The sequence below is a fragment of the Lissotriton helveticus genome, chromosome 2_1, assembly GCF_964261635.1.
Source record: "Lissotriton helveticus chromosome 2_1, aLisHel1.1, whole genome shotgun sequence".
In the NCBI taxonomy this organism is placed as follows: domain Eukaryota; kingdom Metazoa; phylum Chordata; class Amphibia; order Caudata; family Salamandridae; genus Lissotriton; species Lissotriton helveticus.
In genome coordinates, this window is record NC_136059.1 from 1,129,620,949 (window position 1) to 1,129,635,195 (window position 14,247).

General features: G+C 41.6%; 1 protein-coding gene across 2 annotated transcripts in view; it reads left to right on the forward strand.

Annotated features, from left to right (window-relative positions):
• The window catches only part of LOC144818494 (perilipin-2-like), a 130,034-nt gene extending 116,046 nt beyond the window's left edge, over positions 1 to 13,988 (forward strand). For both annotated transcript variants that reach the window (XM_078675967.1, XM_078675966.1), the window contains exon 9: positions 13,380 to 13,988. In XM_078675967.1, the coding sequence (XP_078532093.1) occupies positions 13,380 to 13,511 (132 nt within the window). In that variant the 3' untranslated portion in view covers positions 13,512 to 13,988. The remainder of the gene's footprint in view (positions 1 to 13,379) is intronic.
• The last annotated feature ends 259 nt before the right edge of the window (positions 13,989 to 14,247 follow it).

A 14,247-nucleotide genomic window follows, 5' to 3' on the forward strand; every position in this document is an offset into this window, starting at 1 on the left:
CCCAGCTACACCAGTAGCGAGCTTGGCTTCACAAGGGACAGAGTTTGTATCTCGAGCGGCTCCCGCGGAGCGGGGGCCGCGAGAGGTAATAAGCAATCCAGGCAGGGGGGCGTGGCACTGGGAGGGGGCGCGGCGCGGCGGGAAGAGGAACCAGCTGGCGGTGTTGTAAGGAATGCTGGTCCTCGCAGTCCCGCTCGCCGCGCCTCTCACCTCCACTGCGGCCGGGTTCAGCAAGGAAAATGCCCCCAAATAGCGCGTTGGCTCCCAGCTACACCAGTAGCGAGCTTGGCTTCACAAGGGACAGAGTTTGTATCTCGAGCGGCTCCCGCGGAGCGGGGGCCGCGAGAGGTAATAAGCAATCCAGGCAGCGGGGCGTGGCACTGGGAGGGGGCGCGGCGCGGCGGGAAGAGGAACCAGCTGGCGGTGTTGTAAGGAATGCTGGTCCTCGCAGTCCCGCTCGCCGCGCCTCTCACCTCCACTGCGGCCGGGTTCAGCAAGGAAAATGCCCCCAAATAGCGCGTTGGCTCCCAGCTACACCAGTAGCGAGCTTGGCTTCACAAGGGACAGAGTTTGTATCTCGAGCGGCACCCGCGGAGCGGGGGCCGCGAGAGGTAATAAGCAATCCAGGCAGGGGGGCGTGGCACTGGGAGGGGGCGCGGCGCGGCGGGAAGAGGAACCAGCTGGCGGTGTTGTAAGGAATGCTGGTCCTCGCAGTCCCGCTCGCCGCGCCTCTCACCTCCATTGCGGCCGGGTTCAGCAAGGAAAATGCCCCCAAATAGCGCGTTGGCTCCCAGCTACACCAGTAGCTAGCTTGGCTTCACAAGGGACAGAGTTTGTATCTCGAGCGGCACCCCAATAATAATAATAATAATTACCAACAGTGGCTTCACCATCCTACTTTGCAGCAGAAGCCATAGCAATGTCAAATTACCATTACCACAGTCCTCCTAGAGGAAGTTGAGGGCATCTACCTAGAGCCTCCGTGGAAATCTTGCCAGCATCTCCCAAGTAAGAAACCAGCCTCACCATTTCTGGTGATCATGTCAATATACTGGTAAAGAGTGAGACCATGTGTGCTTGTTTATGGCCAACACTGACTACCTTATCCCTTCTACTGGGCAAACCGTACAATATTAAGAACGTTTTACAGGAAACAGGAAATTTGGTTGACTTGAATGCAAGCAACAGAACGGGTACCAAGGATGCACAAAAGCAAAAATATTTATTGAAGGTACTACTTTTAAGAATACAATGATCAATATAGCCTGTCTGCACCATCTTTGACCTCAAGAGAACCAGCTGGGTGAAAAAGAAAAGCTTTTGGATATTGGCCGCACATCAAATCTTTCTGCAGTTGCATCAAGAAGTTTGGATGTGAGCTACAGGCTTGCAGAATATGCATTTCCTCCTAACTGCTCCAATACGCACAAAAGTCCCTCTATGTCCAGTAGAAAACGCACTTTCGAATCCGTGTTTTTTCATTTGATCAAAAATTGGTAGCAGAAGTGTTTTTCAAATGCATGGCAGTCGTTGTATCATATCTCAGGAGAAAGTTCATTTGTCTAGGTCAGTCTAGATAACTGGTTGCTCATACCAAACTCTGAGAAAATAAAGATGCCCGCAAAATACTAACAACCAAGTCTGTGCCTTTTTGTGAACAAACTTATATTTGGGAAATGGCCACTGGTCAATTATTCACAAAGCTTCCTACGATACCAATCATTGTAGGAGACATTTTAGGTGGCTTCCAACAAACCTTAGATGGAATATGGTTCTCTTAAGAACTAAGGTGACCATTGGATCATCGCTTTCATCACCACAGTTCACCTGTACCCTCATCCATGCCTGCTCCCTCAGCAAACACAATCTACAGCTCTCTGATTTTATGCAGGGTGCAGATTTAAATATACCCGATCACATGACACCTCTGCACCTGACCTTAATATAGCCTCTACCCAGGCTGTAAAACCATAGACTTACTCCACTGTGATATGTATGTGTGTGTATGTGTGTATGTATATATATATATATATATATATATATATATATATATATATATATATATATATAATTAAACAGTGGTGGCCTCTTGGTCTTATTTAGAGAGTCTCAGGCTATTGCTCAGTTTTCCCTAGATCCTTTTTCCTACGCTGCTGATCTCCTACTTTCTTGTTTTTCGCATGCCTAAAACATTGGGCATTGTTTGACTTTGTCTTCCCCCATTATTCCTCAGTTCTTCTGGTTGCCTCTTCTTGGGGTATTTCAATTTTTGGGTAGAACACGCTACTTCTTGTGAAGACCTGTCTCATTTCCTGTTATGCTGCTCTTGGCATTACCCAGCCTAAATATGAGCCCTCTCACCCAGGTGAATGCACTCTTGGATTATTATTAGCTCCCCATATCATATACCAAAAGTCCCTAATATCGCAACCCTCTCACATATGTGCCTGGTACAAATTCTTCACTAACGTCTGCTCAAATATGCACAAAAGAACTCCATGTAGTACATCCACCTTTTGGCACAGAGCGCAACATCTACTCTTGAATGAATTAATTCCGCGCTAGACAAAATCATCCCCTTGAAAGCATCCCGTTTAGATCGATGTCTTCACTCAATGACATTGTAAACTCTGGACCTGAAAGTTACAAACCTTTGTAGGAAAGCAGAAAAAACAGGTGCAAGACTGTTCTCTCAGTGCACGCTCCAACTAGCATGCAGCGACCTGCATTTACAGGAAAGCTTCTTGGGCTGCACATGTTCAATTCTGTGTGGACAAAATCCCCACAGATGCCAACTGCTGTAAGGAAATATTCGAGATATCTTCTCCCAGGCACGGCCTCCTATGTCCCCTTTACACTCTCATAAGCACATGGCTAAACTTCTGATCTGTCAAATTAGGCTCTTCATTAGACCCATGTCCTACTCATAGCTTTCATTCCCTTGCCCTGTCACTATTACCAGTCCTCTTCGATCTTTTACTAAACAATTATTTACGTACGACATACGGGGGAATGCTTTATCCTGGATTACAGTCTAGTTTAAGGACCACTCTTAGGATATTCACCTTTTACTTTTCACTCAACATCAGAAATATATTGCAGAGGGTCCCTCAGGGATTGCCACTTATCCTACCTTCTGTAAAGATGATACTCAAAACCTCATCCATCCAGACAATGCAGTTATCCAAATGGCACCAACTCCCAGATGTCTTCCTTCAGTGGTTTCTTGGATGTGAAATAATCTACACTTACAAGGCTGAAATTATGAAAACTCCTCTACTTGTCCTGCCTGCTGGTGGCGCACAGACAAATACCAGCTGCCTTCCCCAGCTACATCAGTCCAAAATCGTGGTTTTCTCAATGACCACACCCAGAAATCAGTAGTATTTCTTTGTTGTGCTTTTTCTGTCCATCTTCTGAGAGATTTTTTAGTTTTAGGCCCTGGTGAAATTGTAATTAAGCCAATGTAATTTTGGTAATTTCACATAACTAAACTAACTTGTACATACTTACCAACATTACACCCCATTGTGTAATGACTCCCATTCAGGAGAAATTGTAACATAAGATGTACCGTGTAGATAATTCTGGAGCATGAGCAGCAGTGTTTTAAACGGGAGCTGCAGTTCCTTTAATGCAGTTAGTCAAACATTTCAGGATTTTTTTTTTAATTTTTTTTTGCCCGATTGTACCCTTTGGGTAATTTTGGAGCGCAAAACTATTTGAGCTGCAGTGTTTTGAATCAAAGTAATCTGAAATCAACAAGTTGAATTTTTACCCGGTTGGACCACTCTGTAATCTTTTGAGTGCGAGATGCATTTTCCGCAGGTGCATAATTTTGTATAACTACGCTACTGCAAATTACAGTTCTTTTGCACACCCCTACTTATTACTGCTAATTCGCCAATCGACCAGTATTTCTCTCCTGACCTGATTATTGTAATCCCCTATGGTTGGGGGTTCCTGCATCTTATATGACTAAATTGATTAGGGTTTGGCATGCAGCTATTCAGCTAATCTTTCAACTTCCTTGGTATGCTCCCTTCTCTACTTGTATACCTTCACTACATCGATTGCTAAATGCTTTTCTTTTAAGTCTGTGCCTCATTCAGTCAATCGGTTCGAAATTGTAAAGTGTGGCTCTTCACCTGCAAGGGTATCCAGGCTGTAGGTTTGCTGGGCTCAGTCAAAAAGCCAGTTTACGAGTGGCTACCTGAACTTCGCAAGGGAGGGTGCTGTTCGGAGATGACGGGGAAGTCTGTTCCAAGACTTGGTGGCGAGGTAGGAGAAGGTACTACCTCCACTATGGCTTCGGCCGATGCATGGCGTTTGCACGAGGGTAAGGTGGGTGGAGCAAAGGTGTCTGGAGGGATGATGGAAGTTCAGGAGATGGCTGATGTTTGCTGGTCCTAGGTCGTGGGCGACTTTGTAGGCGTGTCAGCATCCTGAACGGTCCTCTTTTCTGAATGGAGAACCAGTAGAGGTTCCTGAGGTGGTAGGTGATGTGGGTCTGTCTGGGAAGGGTGAAGAAGAGTCTGGCCCCTGAGTGCTGTATCATTTGGAGTCTCTTCATAAGTTGTGTGGTGAAATCTGCGTATAGTGCGTTGCCAAATTCCAACCTATTGGTGACTATGGCTTAAGTGGCGGTTTTCCTGGAGCTGACTAAGAGCTATCTGAAGATCATTGGCTGTTTTTTTTCCCACAAACCGGGCCTCTTTCATTTCAAAATCCGATTCTCCCACTACTGTTCTTTTCGTCTGCTGCATTCTTCTCTGTGCCTAAAGTTCACTTCTCTCGTCTCTGCAGTCGTTCCATTTCTTATGTGGCTCCCAAACCCTGGAGCTCTCACCATCCGTCTTTTTGACCACCAAGTTTTGTTAATTAATCACTGAAAACTGTATTATTCAAGCTTTAATCTGGGCTGTGCCACTCCAGAGGTGCTCATTAGCACCAGGAAGCCTTTATTTGTGCCAGCACACTTAATAGATAAATAGAAAGAAATGAAATACTTTCAAAAGCAAGTTCATCTGTACATGTCAATCGAACGGTAGCTTTATCTGCTATTTTCCCAACCATTTAGTACACCCACAAACTATTCACATTAAATGACCATTGAGATACGGTACTGACAAATATGAATTTCTGTTCCATTGGCACAGTAATTATGGCGACATCCAAGCAGCTTTGATTTCACTAGCTAGTCTCCTGTTCCTGGCTTTATTAGAAGCAGACAGGCTGTTATCTAGTAGATCTAGGGACCCTTCATCTAGAGGAAAAGCAAACACCGCCTTTTGGAAGACAAGCCTAAGTGAAATCTGAAGGCAGCACAGGGATCCGTTTTGGTCCTTATTTCTGCAAAGTACAAGCTCAAATGTGGCATTGTCTGACTTTTCATTGCACCCCTCATATTGTGGAATCTTGTTTACGGGGTGAGTTTGTCATTCTGTGAAGTATTCAAGAATACTGGCAGATATCCAATGAAGAAGAAAAATGTACTCGTAACCTTGGTTCCCCATCATGGTAATTGTTGTTGACTGCTCAGACAGCCCATCTTCCTCAGAAACTTAGACAGGGCCGGATTGGGAACACTATTCGGCCCGGGCACAGAAAGAAAAAAGTGGTCCACATTTGTTGATAATGACCTTTCATGAAACGTTGCTTAGTATTGGGAGTAATTTTGGGAGAAATCTGATGAATTAAGCGTTCTAAGCTCGTGGGCTCAGTTACATTGGTCAAGACTAGACACCACTAAACATACAATTTTTTCACTGCAACTCACTGGCTGGTCCCCTCACCTGATCTTCAGGCCTACTTTGGGTGCCTGATTGTGTTAGTCACCTACTGGTCCCTTGGTTTGTATCCCCTTCCCCCAAATCCCAGAATAGCCTGTATTTCATCAGGCTAATAGTCAGAGAACAATCCCCATCCTTCTTGTCTGGAGACATCTGTTCACCCTCAAGGAACCAGGGGCCTTTCTCTTTTGGTTGTCACTCTGGAGCCTCTCCGCAAGTGATGTCTTTTGTAATGTGGGTAGAGACTTGATTTAAATCTGGAAAAGCTGCAGGCATTGACTCCAAATGCCTTTCATTATCTCTATACCCCTTTCTTACTTACCGTGTGCACCTCTCCAGTTCTCCCTATCACTTTTTACACCTCTCTTAGCTCTTCCCTTTTCCCTCATACTCTACTTCTTTTTCTCTCCTTGGTCTCTCATTCTACCTTTGTCCGTCACTCTCGCACATTTCCCCCCTATTTTCCAATCTTTCTCTGTCTACAAATCCCCCTCTCTCTCCCACTCCTGACTCCATGTGGGCTCTTTTTTTTAAATGATTTGTATATCTGTCCCTTATTCCTCTTGTCATTTTCTTTTTATCTCTCCTTGAAGTTTTACTTCATATCTGAGTTGCAAACCTTTCCTTTTTCTCAAGTCTTGCTCTCTCCTCTCAGCCTCTTTTCCATCCCTCTTCCCCATGAATTTCTTTGTACTACACCTAAAGTTATATTATGTATCTCCTTTATTGCTTCACTGCAGACAGTAACAAAGTCCCCATGTGCCTGGAGGCCGCGTTTAAACCAAAGGAGAATCCACAGGTGGAATTTCCTTTGTCATTCCATCCATTTGATGAAGGAACTTCTAATGGTGGATTGTAGTCCACATTTAGCATTACCTCCTGGAATGCCAACAACCTCTAAACTAAGCCCTAGACTCAGGAAGAGAGTTAGGATAGTGCATGTGAGGTAGTAATCATCCTTCCTTTTCTCTTGTAGACCAGGAAATGTTTGACACCCTCATCTGCTTTCCTCTCCATAATTTCCTTTGCCATTCACTTTTTTGTAGTTTTATATAGCGCACACTCTACCCAATGGTATTGAAGTGCTTTACATGTACACATTCGTTTTTTAAGGCACTGGGTTAGTGATATGCCCAGTTTCAGAGAATATTGAGCCAACACCAAAATTCGAACCTTGTTCTTAAGTTCCAAAGTGGGCAGCTCTGGCCAGTACACCACATACTCTATCACCACTTTCCTGCCTCCCTCTTCTCCACTTTCTCTCCATCTTTAACAATTTCTGTCCATCTCTCCACTCCCCTCCATCACTTCTTCTCACTAATCTCTTCCCCCTCACTCCATCTCTCAATCTCTACCACTCGTATCCTCTCTCCTCTAGCTTTCCTTTCTTCCTCACTTGATTTCCTCTTCCCCTTCCCATATTTTTGTCATTCTTCTCCACTCTGTCTCGCTTCTCCTTTTCTCTTGCTCCACATTGTTCTCCTCGCCCAGTCCATTTTTTTACTGTCCTGCCATGTCTAGTCTCCCTTCCCTTTGTCATTTTGGCCTCAAGAGAACGTTTTTCACACATTATTTTGTGATGTCAAAACCCTTTTTCTTTTTGCTCATTTTGGTTGCTTTCATTATTTTTTATTTTCATTCACTAGTAACCCAGAGTCCCACCCAGAGAACAAGGTGGCAGAGTGCTGCTGCTGGAAACGAAATTAGAGCCTCTTAGATGGCCCTCACTTAATCTTTCACCCCATGCAGCCCCCTTTCACTTCACCCCAGGTAACGGAGCTGGATGTGATGCTCAAAAAGAGCCCAGCCACTCCCAGTGGCCTCACAGTCACTCTGACAGATTTGGGATGGGAGGGGGGCCCTTCACATGCTGGGCCTGCTTAGTTTGGCACATTGTCCTACTGCACAAGACAATGAGCAGCCATTCTCGGTACCTGGTTATAACGAGCTCCGATCTTCTCTTCAAGGCTACAACAGCTTTTAAGCTCCAGCGCAGGAATATGTTCTTCATCCCTTGGTGAAAAACCAGCTCAGCAGCTGGCCTTTACCTCTGGCCCCTTGGACAATGTCCGATTGCCCGCCCTGCCAAATCCAGTGTTGCTGAGAGAGAATGGCTTTATGGACCATATTACATTGTGATTTACACTTTATAAATATGCTCCGAAGTTAAGTGGCTGAAAGTTGTTAGAGCTGTGGGATAGCACAGGGTCAACCTCGAGTCTTCAATGCAAGTTTTTATCCCTGTACATGTACAGGTGATGGCTGCCTGACACTCAGCATCGGATTGGTAACGCGTGCAGTCTGGCATTGGCCGGTGCCCAAGGGTCCATTGTGGGCTGGTTTTTGTCAAACGGTAACAGAGACTTATTGTCTTCCCCACCAGGCCACTCTAAAGGGGGGGGGGGGGTTGGGGTGGCAGCCTCATGAGCAAGGAAGCTCTAAGGGGGTTGCTTTCAGAAGTGTCGCTATACCAATATTATTCTGTCCGCTGCAGACTTTACATTGGCCTCCTGTGGGGCCGGCGCAGACGACCAGAAGCAATGTCCCACTCCTCTGCTGTGGGCCATAATCACCTTGGCTCCCCTGCTTTTATTCACCCCTCCCCTGCCAGGACATCACCCTGAGGCTACAGTTAACTGGGCTGGGGAGAGTAAGTGAATGGCCTTGCTGAGTGCCTGTTGACACCTCAGCTACAGTGTCTTTCAGGCCTTGGGGGTGTATGTTTGCATAATCCTCGCTGTGAAGCACCTTTCACAGAGCAGAAAAGTGAGATAATGTAATGTTCGAGTCAGAGCTGCCGAATATGGAACTATGGAAATAGGTTTGAGTCCCAGCCTCATCGCAACATGTTGTGAATCTGGGCAAAGGACTTTATTGTGCATAGGCCTAAAATACAAATTAATTTGATCTTCTGTAATGTAACTGGTGCTCATATAAGTGCGCCCTTTGGCCAGGTTTACGCTATATTACAACTACAATAAAAAAACATAACCTTCTGTTTGCTCATTTTTTAGGAATCTGCAAAGGCTGGAACTTAATGAGAGGATTCTTTCTTTGTTCAATAAGAAGGAATACAGACTTTTTATTAACATGGATTTTCTACCTTTGTTTAGTTTTAACTATCAGTCATGGATCATTAAAGAAGCTTTAGACCACATTTTAAACTGCTTTCACCTTACGTTTACTGCTCAAACTTTAAAAGTACATATCGATCGGGGAGAAAATACCAGCTTTAGGTGATTTTTGTACTTGCAAGGGCATTAAAATACTGGTTAAAAAAAAAACAGCTAGGTGGCAAACAGCCATATCAGTAGTTGTGGCCTGTGGGCCACTTTATTTCACTTGCCCAGCCAAAATGTGGTGCTTCTAGTTTTCACCGATGTTACTGGCTCTATGAGCTTTAAAATACATAATTTATCAAACATTTCTCTAAAAATGAGCCAGATGAGACTAGCCAAATGCTGTTTCATGAACAGGCGTGATCCAGGAATGGGGCCTCTTTTTTGGGAGTGCCCGGGCTGAATTCTGATCCCAATCCGGCCCTGCAGACACTTACCACTTTGTTGTCTAAAACAAAAAAAAATGCACCACTGAAATGTGAGATTTGTACCGGTCAAATCTAACTAAAACAGAAAATAGTGTGTCTCTTGATGGGTGCTGTGCAGTGTCATTCTGTTCATTTCCATTGAAGATAATGGGGAGGGGCCAAGACTCGCGAGAGGCGAAGCCTTGAGTGAGTCATGATTCTCTTCTTCTCCCTAAATAATGGTATATATTATTTATGCCATGGCATCATTTAATCTGTTTAAGATATTTACCCAAAACCAGTATGAAGGGTGATAGATTTGCGCAGACCTTGTGACTTTTATGAGTTATTCCCCAGTTTAAAGTAATTGTTACATTCATTCTGTGAAGATGTTAAAACCGTGTTCCTAAGGTCAAATGTGCTGTAGTTTATTACCACCACAGCACAGAAAAATTGATAGTTTCTACAGTCTGACAGATTTCTGTACTTACTTTCTACACGGAAACACGTACAAAGTACTAGTCAGGAAGAGTCTTAAAAGTAATTTTATCATACTGCACAAAGTTAACCTCTTGCAATGTGCATTGGTTTAAGTACCTTCATTTTTTTATGCACACTGCTTTACTTTTAGTTTCTCTAGTAATACCAAAACCTTTTCACTTATGATATTCATAATGAGGGTTATTTGTTCATGTATTTGAAGTATTGGGAAGCACAATAGTGTGTAAGCTTACAAGATTTTGAAGTTACTCTTTGCAAAGTTAAGAAACAAACGTGTTCCCATTGCTGTTAGAAAGTTCACGTATTGTTTGCCTTGACTGGATAGGATGTGGATTAAAAAGTGCTTTAAAGATGCTGAGCACTAACAATGCCGTACCTAAGTAACTTTTCATTGACTTTTGAAGCAATAGAAATTTGATTCCCGAATATTAATGGAAAAAGAACTTCTAAATATTAATTGAGTGGTCTAGAAAAGCTAAATATTATCATTTTTTATTTCTTCTTTAGTCCGTAATATAAATGACAGGAAAACACAGGCAGCGTGTTGTGCGATCTCCCTATACCACTATCTCAACGCTTAGGCAACTAAAAATATTCCATGGAAAATGAAGGTTCAGAAATTGCAGTCATCAGCAATACCCTGTCAAAAAAAAAAAGCTTTCTCGCACCATTTAGACCAATGAACGATTCTTGCTGTGCCCTTTCTTTCAGGTTATCACTCTCTTATTATATGGCACTGAAGAATGATTTAAGAAAGACTTCCTCAGGCCATGCACTGTTAGTAGTGTTCTAATATTGTTTTCCAATTATTTTTTTTTTTTTATCAACATGTTTTTATTTAAAACTTCCATCAGCCTACAACATTTATCATGGTCTAGCTGTACAAGCATTTCCTGTAGTATATAAAGCTAGTGTTTTATTAATTAACATGATATAAGTTCAGTCTCGGAATATAAAAATCTAATTTCATTGACCAGTGGAGGAAACTGTAATCTTATGGACATTAGTTGTATCCTAGACACTTGATCACTGAATATTACTATCAAAATGCTTACCCTGATATTTGATCTATGGAGCAGATGCTGAATTTTAGCAAAATTGGACACTAGAATGGACCTGGAAAGCTGTCCTGTCCTCTTCTTACATTACAGCTGACATAGAATTGCCTCACGAAAGTGTTAAGACTTTGAGAAAACTCAATAGTATACTATGTGTCTGCTTGCAGAATTTATATTGGTGCAAAAATGTATTTTAGGGACTGCAATAAAATTGAATACTTTGTCTCCTAGCTAAAACCAGTTTAGCCAACCTCCAGTTTCAACCCGGTCTAGTCTAGGTCCTTTTCTACTGTGCTTAATGGTCCCTGGAATTACGGCTCTTGGAGACACCAGACTGAAAAGTCAGTTTGTTACAGCCCAACCAGGCAGACTCCATTCTAGTCTGGTAAATACTGTGCTACAAATATGAAGTACTTATCTGGGTGGGAGTGGAATGGTGGATGATGCATGCTCGGTACTAATTGACTGGGTGGTGTTGGGCCCTTGGCTCCACCTAAGGCTCTAGTAATTACCTGGGAGGGCCCTCTACCTTGAATAATAATGTTATTGCATATCCCACCTATAAAATATGGAGTGAAATTCACAAAATTGCCTGTTAGAAGTTTTATTTGAGACTATGTAGGCAGAAGGTTTTAAGAAGCATAACTGTGGGATGTTTTTGATGGTAAGAGACTGACATTTTTGAACCACTGTAATGCATTGCAGCAAATGCCTGGATTTGAGAGCAGAAAAGGGAGAATATGGAAAGGGTAATAGCAGATTTTAATCGCAATATAAATAATGTTTGGTGTATCATACTAATTTTAGGAATTGTGATTAATTAAAAGGTTATTTTTACGTGTGAAAAATGATAATCCTCTGGAATTTTATGAACTATGTTTCAGAGGAAACCTTTCTTACGGGTTTTCTCATGGAAATTAAAGAAGCTGCACACAAATCTATATTAAGGTAACATTTTGTTTTATCAGTTCACAAATCACTTCCTCATCCATGTTAACTACGTTATGGTTAATGCTCTCTAAAGTAAAAACAAGGACGCATTTTATTGAAATCCTCAAATATCGTTCTCGTCCGTGTCAGGAAAAAAAAAATCCGGCATGCAGAGTGGAATGTGTAGAACACCAGCATCAGACTGTCACTTGATCCCTCTGTGTTCTACTGCAGTGTTCTCATGAACAGCTACAGTACTAACATTATATATTCATGATCAAGTAAGGCACGCTTTTAACGCCATTTGGCTAGTAAAGGAGCTATTGAATTTAGAGCCTTTCCTATAAAAAATGCTGAAGTAAATGTGCATTGCAGTGTTAATGAGACTATGAAACTAGACTATTAGAAAAATTAGGGCTAGGAGAGTATGGGTTTGTTATTTATAGCATAATTAATTTTCAAAATAATGAGACGTCCTTGCCAAAGGCTAGCATCTCCTTTCCACATCTGTTTACTCTAGCTACTTATCCTCTGTGTCCCTTAGTACCGCTTCGGTTTTAAAATAGTAACACACTGGTTGACATCGAAGCTCTTTTTTAACTCTTCCATTTAAATCTGAGATTAGATATTTTATAAGCTATTTACAACAAAAAGATTTGTGGTCCAATAGATTATTCGAATGAGTTGCTGTTTGGGCATTTAAAAAAAAAAGAAATTCTCACTTCTCTGGTCGAAGTTTCGTGTGGCTGCATGAATGTGCACTGGCTACAAAATAATTTTGTTATTGTGAAAATATGTTCGAAAACGTAAAGTTCGAAAATAGAAGTATGTGTTTAACAAAGTTGCCATTTTATAATTTATAATCTGCTTCAATCCAGGTTAGTTGAATAAAACATTTTAAATTAAGTAACAATGTAAATAAGACCGAAAAATGAAGCTCCAATTTTAAAACACAATAAACTATTGTGGACTATACAACTTTCACAGAATTAACAATTTAAATATGTAAGTCAAACAAATGGAAAGGAATGCTTTCAGTAACTCGTTTATATAGATATCGACATGCTATGACCCAATGCAATACTTTTTTGTTGGTGTACAGCCGTTTCATTTACAATGTTAAATATTCTGTACAGATTATTGATGCTTGCGTGTTCTGTTAATCTTATTGTCAAATGTTAACTGAATGGGAAACATCGGAGTGTTTAGTTGGAATAGTAAATCATGCTATTCCTAAGTCGAGCGCCCTCCAACGCAAGTCGTTGTAAGGATTTGCGTTGTAATGCCTGTGTTGAAAAGGTATCGCGGTGTAAACACTGCGATGTAACATCATATATTCTAACATGATATTTGTGGGTAACAATAAACAAACATTTTTCGGATTATCACTGAAGTAATTTATTTTGCCCAGTACCTAGTTCTGGTGTTAAACTCGGGCATTCTAGTTTTTGCTGTGAATGTAAGATGTAGTGCGTAGTTTGGGGTATTTTTGAGGGTTTGAAATATTAAGATGTTTTGTCTCTAGACTTCTAGGCATGCAATTGGATAAAATGTTCCATTCTGCATCTACAGGTGCCAGACTTCACCATCTCAGATCTGGCTTCAGAATCAGACAGCCAGGATATTTTGGATTTTGATGACGAGTACCAGCAAGACTTTGTTCACACTAATGGCCACGTAAACACATTACTGAGGGCTGAATGAATATTGTTCAAGCAAATCTTTTATAAGGAGTTGCCTGCAATTTGCTATGTTGAATTATTTTTATGTTTACCAGGTCATTTGATACATAAATTTGGAGCAAAATAAAATGTTTAGGCCATTTATGACCGTGCCATTTTCTAAGCTGTTAAGGAAGCTATGTTGCACAAATCATGTTATTACTTTTGAGGATAACTTAAGAACGGGTAAATATAGCCTATATCTCTGGGTAGTTTGTCATTTAAAGTGATTTATTTGTACATATAATTGACATTACTTGGGCTGTTCGAAACGTTAAGGAATTCTTAATTGTATTACTAGTCAAGGTGATGACAGCAGTAATTTATACTTTAATTTTCTCATTTTGTGTTTTCAGTTTTCTTAAATTGCAAAATATTTTCTGTACAGTGGCGTAAGACTTCACTGCGCTTAAATTCTCTCATGTGAAACTTCTCAATAAAGCTTAAAATTTACAATATGCATTTCTTTTGCAGTCTCTTATTGTAATGTATAATGTGGATCAGCATTCGTAAATTATAATTGTTCGGTACTTCCGATGTATAATGAACTAGTCTGCTTGGCATAGTCCGTATCTAGAGTAAGCTTTACTTGTATTTGTTGTTACCCATGTCCTACTTGATAAACAAAATTGGGAGTTTTAGCTCTACCTCCTACCAACTCTTCACAGAAAAGTGGACATAACTCCCATGATAAATGTATTGCCTGATCCTATGGGGGC